The sequence below is a fragment of the Crassostrea angulata genome, chromosome 2 (assembly GCF_025612915.1).
Source record: "Crassostrea angulata isolate pt1a10 chromosome 2, ASM2561291v2, whole genome shotgun sequence".
Lineage (NCBI taxonomy): Eukaryota > Metazoa > Mollusca > Bivalvia > Ostreida > Ostreidae > Magallana > Magallana angulata.
In genome coordinates this window covers 28611229-28624568 of record NC_069112.1, presented here as the reverse complement: position 1 = coordinate 28624568, position 13340 = coordinate 28611229, and the positions used below count along the sequence as shown (strand labels likewise).

Here is a 13340-nt window from a genome sequence, read left to right as displayed (position 1 = left end):
ATGAAAATATACATATGCACATTGATAATATGCAATGCCAGAATGTCATTTGGTGTGGTGATTTTAATTTAGATTTAGATCCTACTCTAGATTGTTATAATTATGAAGGTATAAATAACCCGAAAGCTAGAAATAAGGTTCTAGAAATGATGAAGACTTATGCATATATAGATCCTAGATATACATGGAGGAAACGATCCCCTCTTAAGTAAAGCATATTAGATTTTTTTTTATCTGAATCGTTGTTGTATAAACAATTTACACCAGCTGACAGATGAAAATATCCTTTTCACTATTAATGATCAGTTATTCCATGAAACATTGTTAATGGAAATACGAGGTAAAATTATTTCTTATTCATCATATATTAAAAAGAAAAAAAGATTAACAGGTTGAATTATGTAACTAAATACTAAGATGTCCTGTGGGGCCTATTTAACAATTACTTTAATGTCTAAATAAGTGTAAAAGTAAGGTTAGTAATTATGTTATCAATGAAATTAATTCGGTAAATCAGCATGTCCTGCTAATATTTAAATTTTATTTCTGTTGACATAAATTTTTAGAGTGTACTTTGAATTATCAAATTGAAGTGTCTCTTTATCACAAGAAGACAAGCGATAATTTTTGGTGCTGTCCTATATTTCCTTTATCTTCCGTGATCAAAAGCATATGCTTAGACGTTTTGTTAAAATAATCGAAAACAATGGATATAATTATATTTCTTCTACATCTCGTGGGATTAACTTTTGTATTTTACCTATGGTATGTGACTAAGTTTATATTTGTAATTGTTTTTTTTAAATGTATTACTTTATTGTTAATACAAATAATTTCATGTTACTAAAATGCAAAGTCTACAAAATCGAAGTTTGGATCGTGTAATACTATGAACTGCTTCTTTGTATCGCAACAGCCAATTCATTTCCGTTCCTTTTATTTATCAATGTAGGAAAAGATTGACTACAATAAAAAGTAAAATTACGAAACTTACTATGATGTACACGTATACATCTGACAGAAAAATTAGATTAGCCATGATAATAATAATGATGCCTGACCTGATGATATTTGATATAATAAACAAACAATGTACGAAAGTATTAGCGTAGAAAATTTAGACTTGACCGATGTTCCACACCCTTTTTGTTTACATATCGAAACTTGTTTAAACGACAAAAATACACTATGGGGGGAAACGCAAAAAATTATTACTGTGTATAACAACAATGCAAATGGTAATTACCTTGATTATTTTCTGATACATCTATTATTATTAAATAAACAGTTCAAACTTCACTACGCCGTAGTCTACGGTTCTTACAGGTATGGCGGCCTTGCATCACATAACGAAAATAATATGTCCTGACGAAATTGGAAGAAATGAAAAACCTGTTCTGATAAATTTGGAAAATAAATTTGGAAATCATAAAATCAATTCTATAGATCATAACAATAAAAAAAAATAACATGAATTTCATCTACTTTAATTAAAATGCTGATGAAGAATATTTAAATGCAAACTTGTTCAGATAGAAAAATTTGGACATCATTAAATATAATTAAACAAACATAATAACATATCTATAAAACGATTTTAAGATCTACTTCTTGAGTAATATCTTATTTTTTTTTCAAAAAAGAAGTAAAAATCAGTTGTTCCGGTTAAGATAGGCCCGTTTTTCTAAAAGGAGCAGAAAACGGTATAAATGGCAAAAAGTGCCATTGCATTAAACAAAAAACGCCATCGCATTTATTTTTTTCGTACAGGTGATCTGGCCTACAAAAAAATCGCTACTCAAACCCAAACCTACACGTATCCAAGTGGTTACATGTATTATGATGCAAATAACGCTGTTGATAGAAACACAGCAACTTGTATGAGAACAGTAGCGATAGGAAATTTTTTTTTTTTTTTTTTTTATTTCACACATTCTGCAGAAATACAACGCATGATTATGATGCTTTATATATAATTATTCAGAAGTGCAAATTTTTTTTTTATTGAGAGAAAGAGAGAGAGAGAGAGAGAGAGAGAGAGAGAGAGAGAAAATTCAAGTAAAAATTGGATTCCAGATGTTCCAATGAGTATCAAAAATCTCATTTTCACCATTTTTATAAGAAATAAATTTCTGTGTTTCATAAAAGAGCTTTAAAGACGACATTGCATAAGAAACACTCAACTGTTTCTCGGTACACCTTGCTGTGTAAATATAGTACTTTAACCAAAGAACTAAAGGTACTGTGAGCAAGCTCACAATTGATACCCCCCGCTAAGAAAAAAATCATTACGCGTGTATTTTTGCTATTATAGAAAATATTGGATGAATCGATTTCACTGTCCATTTTCTATCAATAACAACTGCTTTATTTTTGAAAACTGTTAATTTTTAGCTTCTAATATTTCCATTAATACAAGACATGACACAGACAGAATTTAGCTTTTTTGAAACAATGACCTTGAACTTTCTCAATTGACCTTTGGTCAAGGTCATGACACACCCTTTAATCATAAGCAATCTTTGTGTGAAGAAAGAACTTCCAATGTTTCCCCATAAGAAAGATATGGACCGGACACGAATTTTGCATTTTTTCTGCCAGTGACCTTGACCTTGCCCAAATGACCTTGGGTCAAGGTCATGACACACCCTTAGGTCATAAGCAATCTTTGTGTGAAGTAAGAACTTCCAATGTTTCCCCATAAGAAAGATATGGACCGGACACGAATTTTGCACTTTTTCTGCCAGTGACCTTGCCCAAATGACCTTGGGTCAAGGTCATGACACACCCTTAGGTCATAAGCAATCTTTGTGTGAAGTAAGAACTTCCAATGTTTCTCCATAAGAAAGATATGGACCGGACACGAATTTTGCACTTTTTCTGCCAGTGACCTTGACCTTGCCCAAATGACTTTGGGTCAAGATCATGACACACCCTTAGGTCATAAGCAATCTTTGTGTGAGGTAAGAACTTCCAATGTTTCTCCATAAGAAAGATATGGACCGGACACGATTGCACAGACAGACGGACAGACAGACAGACAGACGGACGGACGGACAAGGTGATTCCTATATACCCCCCCAAACTTTGTTTGCGGGGGGTATAAAAATGATATTAAGGATATCTTTGTTTTTACCAAGGATGCCTAGAATGAAAGTTTTCTTGGTAAATGTAACCTGAAAATTGATTTTTTCTTCTAAATAATGTTTAAAATGTTCTAAAAAGGATTGAACACATTCACAATCCCACAGTATATGTTCTATAGTTTCCTCTTCTCGGTGACAAAAGGTACACATTTTAGAGTTTATTTTTTTAATTTTGAATAAAAAAGAGTTTGTTGCTAAAATTTTGTTAATTATTCTGTATTGGAACCATTGAAGTTTACAGTTTTTTGTTATTATGAAAGGTAGTTTATGGATTAATTTCCATTCCATGTCCTCTATATCTAATAATTCATTCCACCTTCTTTTACCTGTTGTCACAGAGGTATTATTGTTTAAAATATCATAAAAAAACTTTGACTTTTTACATTTCATAACTTTATGTATGTTTTCTCTAATAAGCGGGTTTGCTAATTTTCTTAAAGTTTGGTTTTCACCCAATTTTCTGATGTATGTCTTTACAGCATGGATTATACTTGCATATTCTAAAAAGTTGACCTTTACATTCGTATACATATCACAAAACTTATCAAAACTAAGAAAAGTACTACCTTCCTCAATGATATCATTGATGTATCTAATATTATTATCAAATAGTTGTTTATTAAAAAAAGATTTCCCTCCAATATGGATCAAAGGGTTATAAAATAAAGGTAAGTCTGCAGTTGCACCAGACTTTAATATATTATGCAGGTCAACCCATGCCTTAAACACATCTATCCAGAACTTGTTTTTTAATGATTTCAAAAGTATATTAATGTATTCAATACCACATGATGTAAATTTATTTTGATTAAAATTAAGTATGAATTGACTCAACCCCCTGTTTGTAACAATAAGCTGTCTCACCCAGAATAATTTCATGGAGGATATAAATGCTTTGATATTTATCATCTTAAGACCACCTTCTTCATATTTTTGAACAAGAACATCCCTCTTTATTCTGTGAGTTGAGCCATTCCATATAAATGAAAAAATTAGCTTTTCTAATTCTTTACAATAAAAGACAGATGGGTTTGGGATAGACATTAGTATATGATTCAACAAAGGCAGCACTAATGTCTTAATAACTGTAATCTTGCCAATGGGAGTTAAATGTCTTTTCTCCCACTGTTTAAGGATAGACTTAATTTTAACCAGTTTTGGATCATAGTTAATACTAGGCATATTTAGCAAATCAACATCAAAATTTATTCCAAGCAAGGTGAATTTAGTAGATCCCCAATTCAACTTGCTATTAGGAATAAGTATATCATTACTATTTTTTTTGGAACCTATCCATACAGTATGAGTTTTTGAATAATTTATACACAAGCCGGACATTTCCGAGAATCTATGTAATGTAGATATGGTTTCTAATAAACTTTCTTCACTTCCATCCAGGATAATCGAGGTGTCATCTGCAAGTTGCGAAATCTTTTTTTCTATATTACCAACTGTTATACCTTTAATTTTTTCATTTTTTCTAATTTGTATCGCCAAAATTTCTGCACAAATCAGGAATATATAAGGGGATAATGGATCTCCTTGTCTACACCCCCTCAGAATATTAAAAGTTTCAGAGAGAGTGCCACCTTGATTAACCGCAGATGTTATGTTTGTATAAAAAATCTTAACCCACTGTCTAATAGTGGGACCAAAGTTAAAAAAATCGAAAGTTTGTTGTATAAAATTCCAAGATAAGGTATCAAAAGCCTTTTCAAAGTCGATAAGCAATAAAAGACCGGGAATTTCTTCATCTTCAGTATATTGCATTATGTCATATATTAACCTTGTATTTTCTCCAATATATCTATTAGACATAAATCCAGTTTGATCTGGATTTATAATTTTATGTAAATATTTTTTTAATCAAGCAGCAATACACCCAGATGCAATTTTGTACACAGTATTTAATAAAGTTATAGGACGCCAGTTCTTAATATAGTGTCTAGCTTTGTCACCTTTAGGTAGCAAAGTAATTACACCATGTCTTTGTGTGACTGATAATATATTATTTTTATATCCATAATTTATAGATCTAACAACAAAAACACCAATGTATTTCCAAAAAACCTTAAAAAATTCTGAAGAAAAACCATCAGATCCAGGTGATTTATTAGCTTTCATACTAGAAAGTGTTTTTGAAGACTCATTAAAAGTAATTTCACCCTCTAAAGAATCTGATTCCGTTTCGGACAATTTAGGAATGTCAGCATATATTAATTCATTATTTAAACCAAAGTTGACATTATCTAACTTGTTTTCATATAATTTTGTATAAAAGCTTTTAGTTTCAGTCAGGATTTTTGTCTGGTCATATATTACCTCCCCTGAATCCAACTCCAATTTTGGTATAATCTTACTAATAAAATTCCTGGACTCCAGTTTACAAAAATAACTTGATGGTTTTTCTCCTTCTTCAATCCGTTTTGCTCTACTTCTAATATAATTGCCTTGTAATTTATGTTTTCTAAGCTTTTCTAATTCCTGATTTTTGTTATATAGTAAATCTACATTGCTTTCAGAAATATTCTTTTCAATGTCTTTAATTTCTTTCACCAATTCTTTTTCCTGTTTATCTTTTTTCTTTTTAATATATGATGAATAAGAAATAGTTTTACCTCGTATTTCCATTAACAATGTTTCAAGGAATAACTGATCATTAATGGTGAAAAGAATATTTTCATCTGGCAACTGGTGTAAATTGTTTATATTATAAACTGGTAAAGCATATTGTTTCTTAACTTGAAGTATAAAATCTCTAATACACTCTAAATAATCATTATCATACAGTAAGGAGTTATTAAATTTCCACAGCCCTTTTCCTTTCTTAAAATCATTAAAGACAAGTGATATACTTATGGCCGAATGATCTGACCTGTAACTGGATTCTATTGTACATGTTTCTAAACTAAACAACAATGATTCAGATATCAAAAAAAAATCTAATCTGCTTTGCTTAAGAGGGGATCGTTTCCTCCATGTATATCTACGTAAGTCTTCATGTAACTGTCTAAAAGGATCTATATATGCGTAAGTCTCGATAATCTCTAAAACCTTATTTCTAGCTTTCGGGTTATTTATACCCTTATAATTATAACAATCTATAGTAGGATCTAAAACCAAATTAAAATCTCCACACCAGATAACATTCTGGCATTGCATATCATCAATGTGCATTTGTATATTTTCATAAAATTGCGGGGTGTCCGTATTTGGACCATAAATATTGCATAATAATACATCATGGCTTTCTATAGATATCCTAAGTAATAATAATTCCCATCAATATCACCTTTTTCAGCAAGAACCTTGAAATCAAAATTATTATCTACAAGGACAGCAACTCCTCTAAAATTTGAAGAAAAGGAACTGAAATAGCATTGAGATCCCCATAAATTTCTGACCTCATTTTCATTATCTTTTGTAAAATGCGTGTCCTGCAAACAATATAAATTATATTTCAATGATCTCAAGTAATTAAAAACATCCCTGCGCTTTGCAACGTCGCCAAGCCCTTGACAATTAACGGATATTATCTTAACCATTAGGTAGCAAAAATAAGAGGTTCTTCAAATTCGATAAATGATACTCACCGGAACCGGGACTCGAATGCATTTGAGATTGAAAGAAAAGATTGAAGATTAAGAAAAGAGGATAAAGAAAAAGTATATTAGGGAAAGGACAAGTAAAAAGCATATACATTGTGATGACAGCACACACGCTCCTGCATATATACAGGCAACCTATTATCAGTCAAAATAATATACGTAGAATGTTACCGGAAGTCACCATGTGTCACTAATCGGACGGCCCATCAGTACGGAACACTTTTATCCGGAATTCTTACGGAACATAATGTCACCGATTTTTGCTTCCACATCGTCATAAATGTCAAAGATGACTTTAACCCCTCCAACCTGGCCATAAACATGTCCATTAAAATACCAGGCGGACGATATTTGGTCATTCTTTGCCAATTTGTTGATGAGATCGGAGTTAAGTTTTGTTACATCATCACTGAGACGATATGCACCCTTAGATTTCCTTTTAATCTCCGATCGTTGTTTCATTATAGCCGATTTTGAATTGTTGTTTTTTAGTCTTACTAAGATCGGTCGATCGTAGCCTTTTCTTCCTGGGATACGATGTATAGCAATGATGTCTTCATCATTCAGGGTCGCATTCGTATTTTCCTTGATCAAAGTTTGCACAACAGCTTTGGTATTCTCGGCCGCTTGTTCTTTCACCCCATGGACTTTAATGTTGTTTTTCCGCGAATACTGTTCGTTCCAATTGGCCTTACTCATTGCGGATTGTGCCATTTTTTTTAACTCTTCATTTTCTGTTGTCTTTTCATGAATTTTTGATTTTAAGTTTTCAATTTCATTTTTTGGGGCATCTATGATATCGATGAGTGCTTTATTTTTTTCGTCCCACAACTCTTCCATTTCCACTTTGTGGTCATTTAAAATTTCTTTTATTGTCGATGTTATGACTGTTTTTAATTCATCATTTTTTACTGTCTTGCCGACACATTCCTTTAAGTTTTTCAATTCCGCAACTATATCTCTCAATACATCATCCTGAGAGTTCGAAGTTTTCTTTTCGTTGCCCATGCTTTTATTCAGTGAGTTATCCGTAGATAAATGAACAGGAGATTTCACTGGGGCAGATTTACTCGCAGCCCGTGTTCTCTGAGCCATGCAAAGGCGTTACGTATGAGTGTTCGACTAGTGCTCAACGACTACCGATAAATGTAGATTGTAGATAATGTACATACCACTTGTTCCCTGCTTCAAAATAAATGTGGAGCACAAAATCACCGTCACATATCGTTGATCCAATTATTCCATTCACTCAAAAGCAAGGCAATATAAAGAATATGCCTGTAAAATTGCGGAGCTTGTGTTTACACGCACCTGTCGCTCGCTGCCATTACCGGAAGTGCGATAGGAATCTACAACCTGCACAACACCGTATGGTGGATTGTTGACCTTGGTAGAATGTACAGCATTTACAGCGTTACCATACTGTTTGAAAACAACGATGGATACGGTATGTAATTTTGTATGCATAGTATATTGATAATGGTGTTCGTTAATGATGATTTGCAGATTCTTATTTAAAAAGCAATTACTAGGAAACCAGTATTAATATGCATTTTAACTATATTAAAGTGAGAATTATTAAGACCTATAAATCACAAGCTATATTTATTAAAATATAGTAGGAAATAGTTTTTTTTTCTTGTTAAAAAATTCATTAAACTCTATTACAGATAACTCAGCCATGTCGATCGAAAATAGGTATTGAAGGCAAAATTAAAAGAAAAAAGAAACAGAAAACGCAGTTTTTTTTAAGTTTTGTAAATTCTTATCACTGTGATCATGTATCATTACGAATACTTGACATCGTTTTGAAATCAAACCCTGTTTAAGCAAAGCACATAACAAACAATTGTGATTTAGCAGTTAAAACCCTCAGTTTAAAACATAATGTGATTCACTTTGAAAACTCCTACCACCTACTTTTTATAATCAATAGATTAAGAGAGAGAGAGCGATGTAAGTTACCTTTATTTTGTAAACCATTAGGATAAACACAACAGAAGGTGCCTCTGTAATTCTGTTAAGAAATTTAAACATCTGTTGACTGAAATGGATGGCATTGGAACACTATACTGTAGGTTATCGACAACGTGGACGTTTTGCTGGATTTTCTTTGTATGTATCAACCACTGATGATATACAGGGTTCAACTCTGTGCTACAAGGACGGACCACAGTTACCACCCCTAAATTTTACAACCACGTGTACAGGACAGGGGCGTTACGTCATCTTTTACAATGAGCGACTTAATGGAGTTACCTACCCTGACGGATATGAAATTCAAAATGTCTTCACTGAACTGTGCGAAGTTATTGTACAAGGTACCGGGAGCCGCCAGGCTCGAGGGCTGATATACAGCGAACGAGGGCTTATATAAAATGCGATATAAAATTTGCCATGTTATGATTTTTATATCATATACATATAAAAAATATGAAAGAAAGAAAAACAATCAAAAACATCATGCGGTAAGTGATTATTGTAAACAAATCGCTCCGTGTCTATATTCCACCTCTAATGAACTTCCCTGAATTTTTTTTTATATCACACACCTTGTGTTTACGTCACACAGGTAAGCGAATTTTTAAGTTTATATCACATAGGACGGAGAAGAGTATATTTTATATAAGTATACGATATACTTGGACATCAATCTTTAACTGTGTAGTACTAATTATGTAATCAATGAAATGAATTCGGTAAATCAGCATGCCCTGTTGATATGTAAAGGTTTTTTTATTCTGTTGACATAAATGCTAAGGGTGTATTTTGAAAAAACAGGCTCGATAAGCTATCTGTACGAATTTTCAAGTTGAAGTGTCTTTTTATCACAAGAAGACCAGCGATAATTATTGGTGTTGTCCTGTATTTTCTTAATCTTCCGGGATAAAAAGCATATGTTAAGACGTGTTTTTGAATAATCGGAAACAATGGATATAATTACATTTCTTTTACATCTTGTGGGATTAACTTTTGTATTTACATATGGTATGTGACTCAGTTTATATTTGTAATAAATTCTGTATCAATTAATTTAATGCAGATACAACAAATTTCATGTAACTAAAATGCAAAGTAGTCTACAAAATCGAAGTTTGGATCATAATAATAAAAAAATAACAGGAATTTCATCTACTTTAATTAAAAAGCTGCTCAAGAATATTTCAAATCAATCTTATTTAAATAGAAACATTTTGACATGCTTAAATATAATAAAATATCCATAAAGCGATTTGAAAATCTACTTGTTGAGTAATATCTTTTATTAAAGAAAAAAATCAGTTGTTCCGATAAAGATAAGTAGACTTACGTTTAATTAATAGCAACACGGCACAACACAATGACAAAAAAAGTTGAAGCATAAACTGCATAAACACTGCATAAATCAGGAAAGTTCATCGCAGTGACTTACTCCTTATAACAGAAAACATTAACAAAATTTATCTCAAAATATCGCAATATATCTTGAGATATATTTTTTTCGTACAGATGATCTGGCCTACAGAAAAATCGCTACTCAATCCCAAACCTATCCAGGTGGTTACATGTATTATGATGCAAATAACGCAGTTGATGGAAACACAACAACTTGTACGAGAACAACAGAGATAGGAATATTCAACCCTCACAACAGCGTATGGTGGAAAGTTGACCTTGGTAGAGTGTACAGTATTTACAGCATTAACATACTGTTTAAAAACTACGACGGATACGGTATGTAGTTTTGTATTCATGGTGTATTGATACTTGTGTTCGTAAATGATAATTTGCGTATTTTAATTTAAAAAGCAATTACTAGGAAACCAGTATCAATATGCATTTTAACTATATTAAAGTGAGAATTATTAAGAACTATAAATCACAAGCTATATTAATTAAAATATAGTACGAAATGGGTTTTTTCTTGTTTAAATATTCATAATATTCTATTATAGATAACTCAGCCATGTCGATCGAAAATAGATATTGAAGGCAAAATTAAAGAAAAAAAGAAACAGAACACGCAGTTTTTTTAAGTTTTGTAAATTCTTATCACTGTGATCACGTATCATTACGAATACTTATCGTTTTAAAATCAAACCCTGTTTTAGCAAAGCACATAACAAATAAATGTGTTTTAACAGATAAAACCCTCAGTTTAAAACATAATGGGATTCACTTTGAAAACTCCTACCACCTACTTTTTACAATCAATAGATTAAGAGAGATATATTTAAGTTACCTTTATTTTGTAAACCATTAGAATAAACACAAGATAATGTTCTTCTGTAATTCTGTTAAGAAATTTTAACATCTTTTGACTGAAATGGATGGCATTGGAACCCTATACTGTAGGTTATCGACAACGTGGACGTTTTGCTGGATTCTCTTTGTATGTATCAACTACTGGTGATATACAGGGTTCAACTCTGTGCTACAAGGACGGACCACAGTTACCACCCCTAAATTTTACAACCACGTGTACAGGACAGGGGCGTTACGTCATCTTTTACAATGATCGACTTGATGGAGTTACCTACCCTGACGGATATGAAATTCAAAATGTCTTCACTGAACTGTGCGAAGTTATTGTACAAGGTACCGAAGTTAAAATTATAAAATGCGCACAACAATTCTGTTGGCAAATCATGTTACACTTTTTTTAATGCCACACAGACAATTGTTGAAAATATGGTTATTTGCAGCAGATCTTTTAGCCATAGTGAATGCAACAATGAGGTAACAGCAGCTTAAAAACAAGCATATTATTAGACAATCTAGATTATATATATGATTTGTTTCTAAACCATGTTATGGAGTAACGTTTTGATACGAATATCTTATTTTCGCTATGAAAAAATTAACTTATATTTGTAGTAAATAAATTATTTAGGAAACAATTCATCACGTTTCTTTGAAACGATAGGTTGTAATAAATCTGGTGTTTATGGGGAAAACTGCAACATCCCATGTCCCATCAACTGTAAAGACAGCATTTGTAACATTCAAAACCGATCATGTATTGGCTGTAAGTCTGGATGGACGGGACAAACCTGCAGTACAAGTACGATATTTTTTTTACTGTTCAATATAGTTAAGCGTTTTACAAAAAAAAATGGTCAAAACATATTTACGTGTATCGGTGTTTAACATTTCATAATCAAGCTCCTTGCAAAAACAATTTAGTGTTACTTGTAAAGTTAACATTAATGTTTATTCTGAATCGTTTGTCATTTTACAATTTTAATATTTTGTCCGAAGAATCCGGAATGTATTACAAGGTTGGAATTTTAACAGGCAACATTATTGTCAAAGCCCTTGAATAAAGAAAAAATGATTTTAAAATGATATCTTTGTTGGCCACACTGGTTTCTAAAGCCAAATTGCCTTTATCACGTTATAAAGTTAATTCCTCAAGTATGTATATATGTAACCATTCCTCTGAGTATTTAGTCAGTTATATGTGCATAAACTACGTTGAGCATTCCGGTCTTCATTATTTATATTTTGAGTTCCTTTTAAAGGGACCTTTTTTTCTTCAACTTCAACTGATTAAATGCAATCTTACATGGAATAAAAAAGATTTAATTTCAAAGTCATGTTTTTATATGATTTGTTTCGCATATTTTATATAGAATGTATCGAAGGGTGGTATGGTGTCAGCTGTAGTCTACAATGTAAAGGACACTGTAGAGGCGGTACCACCTGTAATCACGTGACTGGTCTGTGTGAGAGAGGTTGTGCTGATGGATGGACAGGATCTATGTGTGAAAAAGGCATTCATGGAGACTAATTATTTTAATGCAAATCTCATGCATAAACGCTCGTTACCATAAAACGTTGTTACCAAATTATTTTGAATTTGAATTTTCCATAAGTTGTAGATTTATTGCATGTAAAATGAAAAAAAAAATCTGAGTTTGCATCTCCAAAAGATACTGAATTAATGCACGTACAGTGTTTAAAGTAAATTAAATACTTTGAATTTTGCACTTTCCAAAAGATGCGTATACGATTTTATGAAGTTATTTAGTTGATCTTATTCTGAAGCTGAACTCAACTCTATCAAAAATAGTAAACTCATTTTAAATTGTGTTGTCTTGAATATTTTTCTCCTCATTGTTATTCTGACCAAAAGTTATATTAAGCAGGTTTAAAAAAACAATACTTGATAATATTTTATCGAAACGTTAAGGGTTTTTTCATCTGATTTCAGTATATATATTATTAAGCTTGTATTGATATTCGGAAGATATGACGATTTATTTCCTTAAAAACAATCGTTTTTCCCGAGGAAATAAAACTTCATATAGCCTGACTCCTGCACTAAATTGTTTTTATACCGAAACAACCAATTTTAACTAGTACAATATAAGACTTAAAAATATATATCTGAAATTCATTCTTATTTTTGTAAGAAGAAATATTGTTCAGAATCACAGATAGGATAGTAATTAAAGTTTAAAAACACAGGAATCTATTTCACAGATGAAATGAAATTGAAAAGTAACCAATCTTGAAGATAGAATAAAGACATTAGAAATGACGAAAAAAATATTCCTTAAAATGATTGATCGGCATGTAATGTATCACTGGCAAGCTCTCT

General features: G+C 31.7%; 1 protein-coding gene across 1 annotated transcript; it reads left to right on the top strand.

Moving 5' to 3' along the window:
- Window positions 1-9561: 9561 nt before the first annotated feature.
- Window positions 9562-12827, top strand: LOC128171700 (protein jagged-1b-like). The gene is made up of 5 exons (XM_052837471.1): window positions 9562-9742; window positions 10244-10468; window positions 11090-11332; window positions 11661-11798; window positions 12370-12827. Exons 1-5 carry the CDS (start codon window positions 9685-9687, stop codon window positions 12525-12527), a joined length of 822 nt encoding a protein of 273 aa, XP_052693431.1. The 5' UTR covers window positions 9562-9684; the 3' UTR covers window positions 12528-12827.
- The last annotated feature ends 513 nt before the right edge of the window (window positions 12828-13340 follow it).

Bases quoted from the DNA above. Each gene is read 5' to 3' on its own strand.
- LOC128171700 (XM_052837471.1), top strand. From the start codon at position 9,685: ATGGATATAATTACATTTCTTTTACATCTTGTGGGATTAACTTTTGTA. The intron at 9,743-10,243 runs GTATGTGACTCA...TTTTTCGTACAG, and splicing joins AACTTTTGTATTTACATATG to ATGATCTGGCCTACAGAAAA. The intron at 11,799-12,369 runs GTACGATATTTT...TATTTTATATAG, and splicing joins GGGACAAACCTGCAGTACAA to AATGTATCGAAGGGTGGTAT.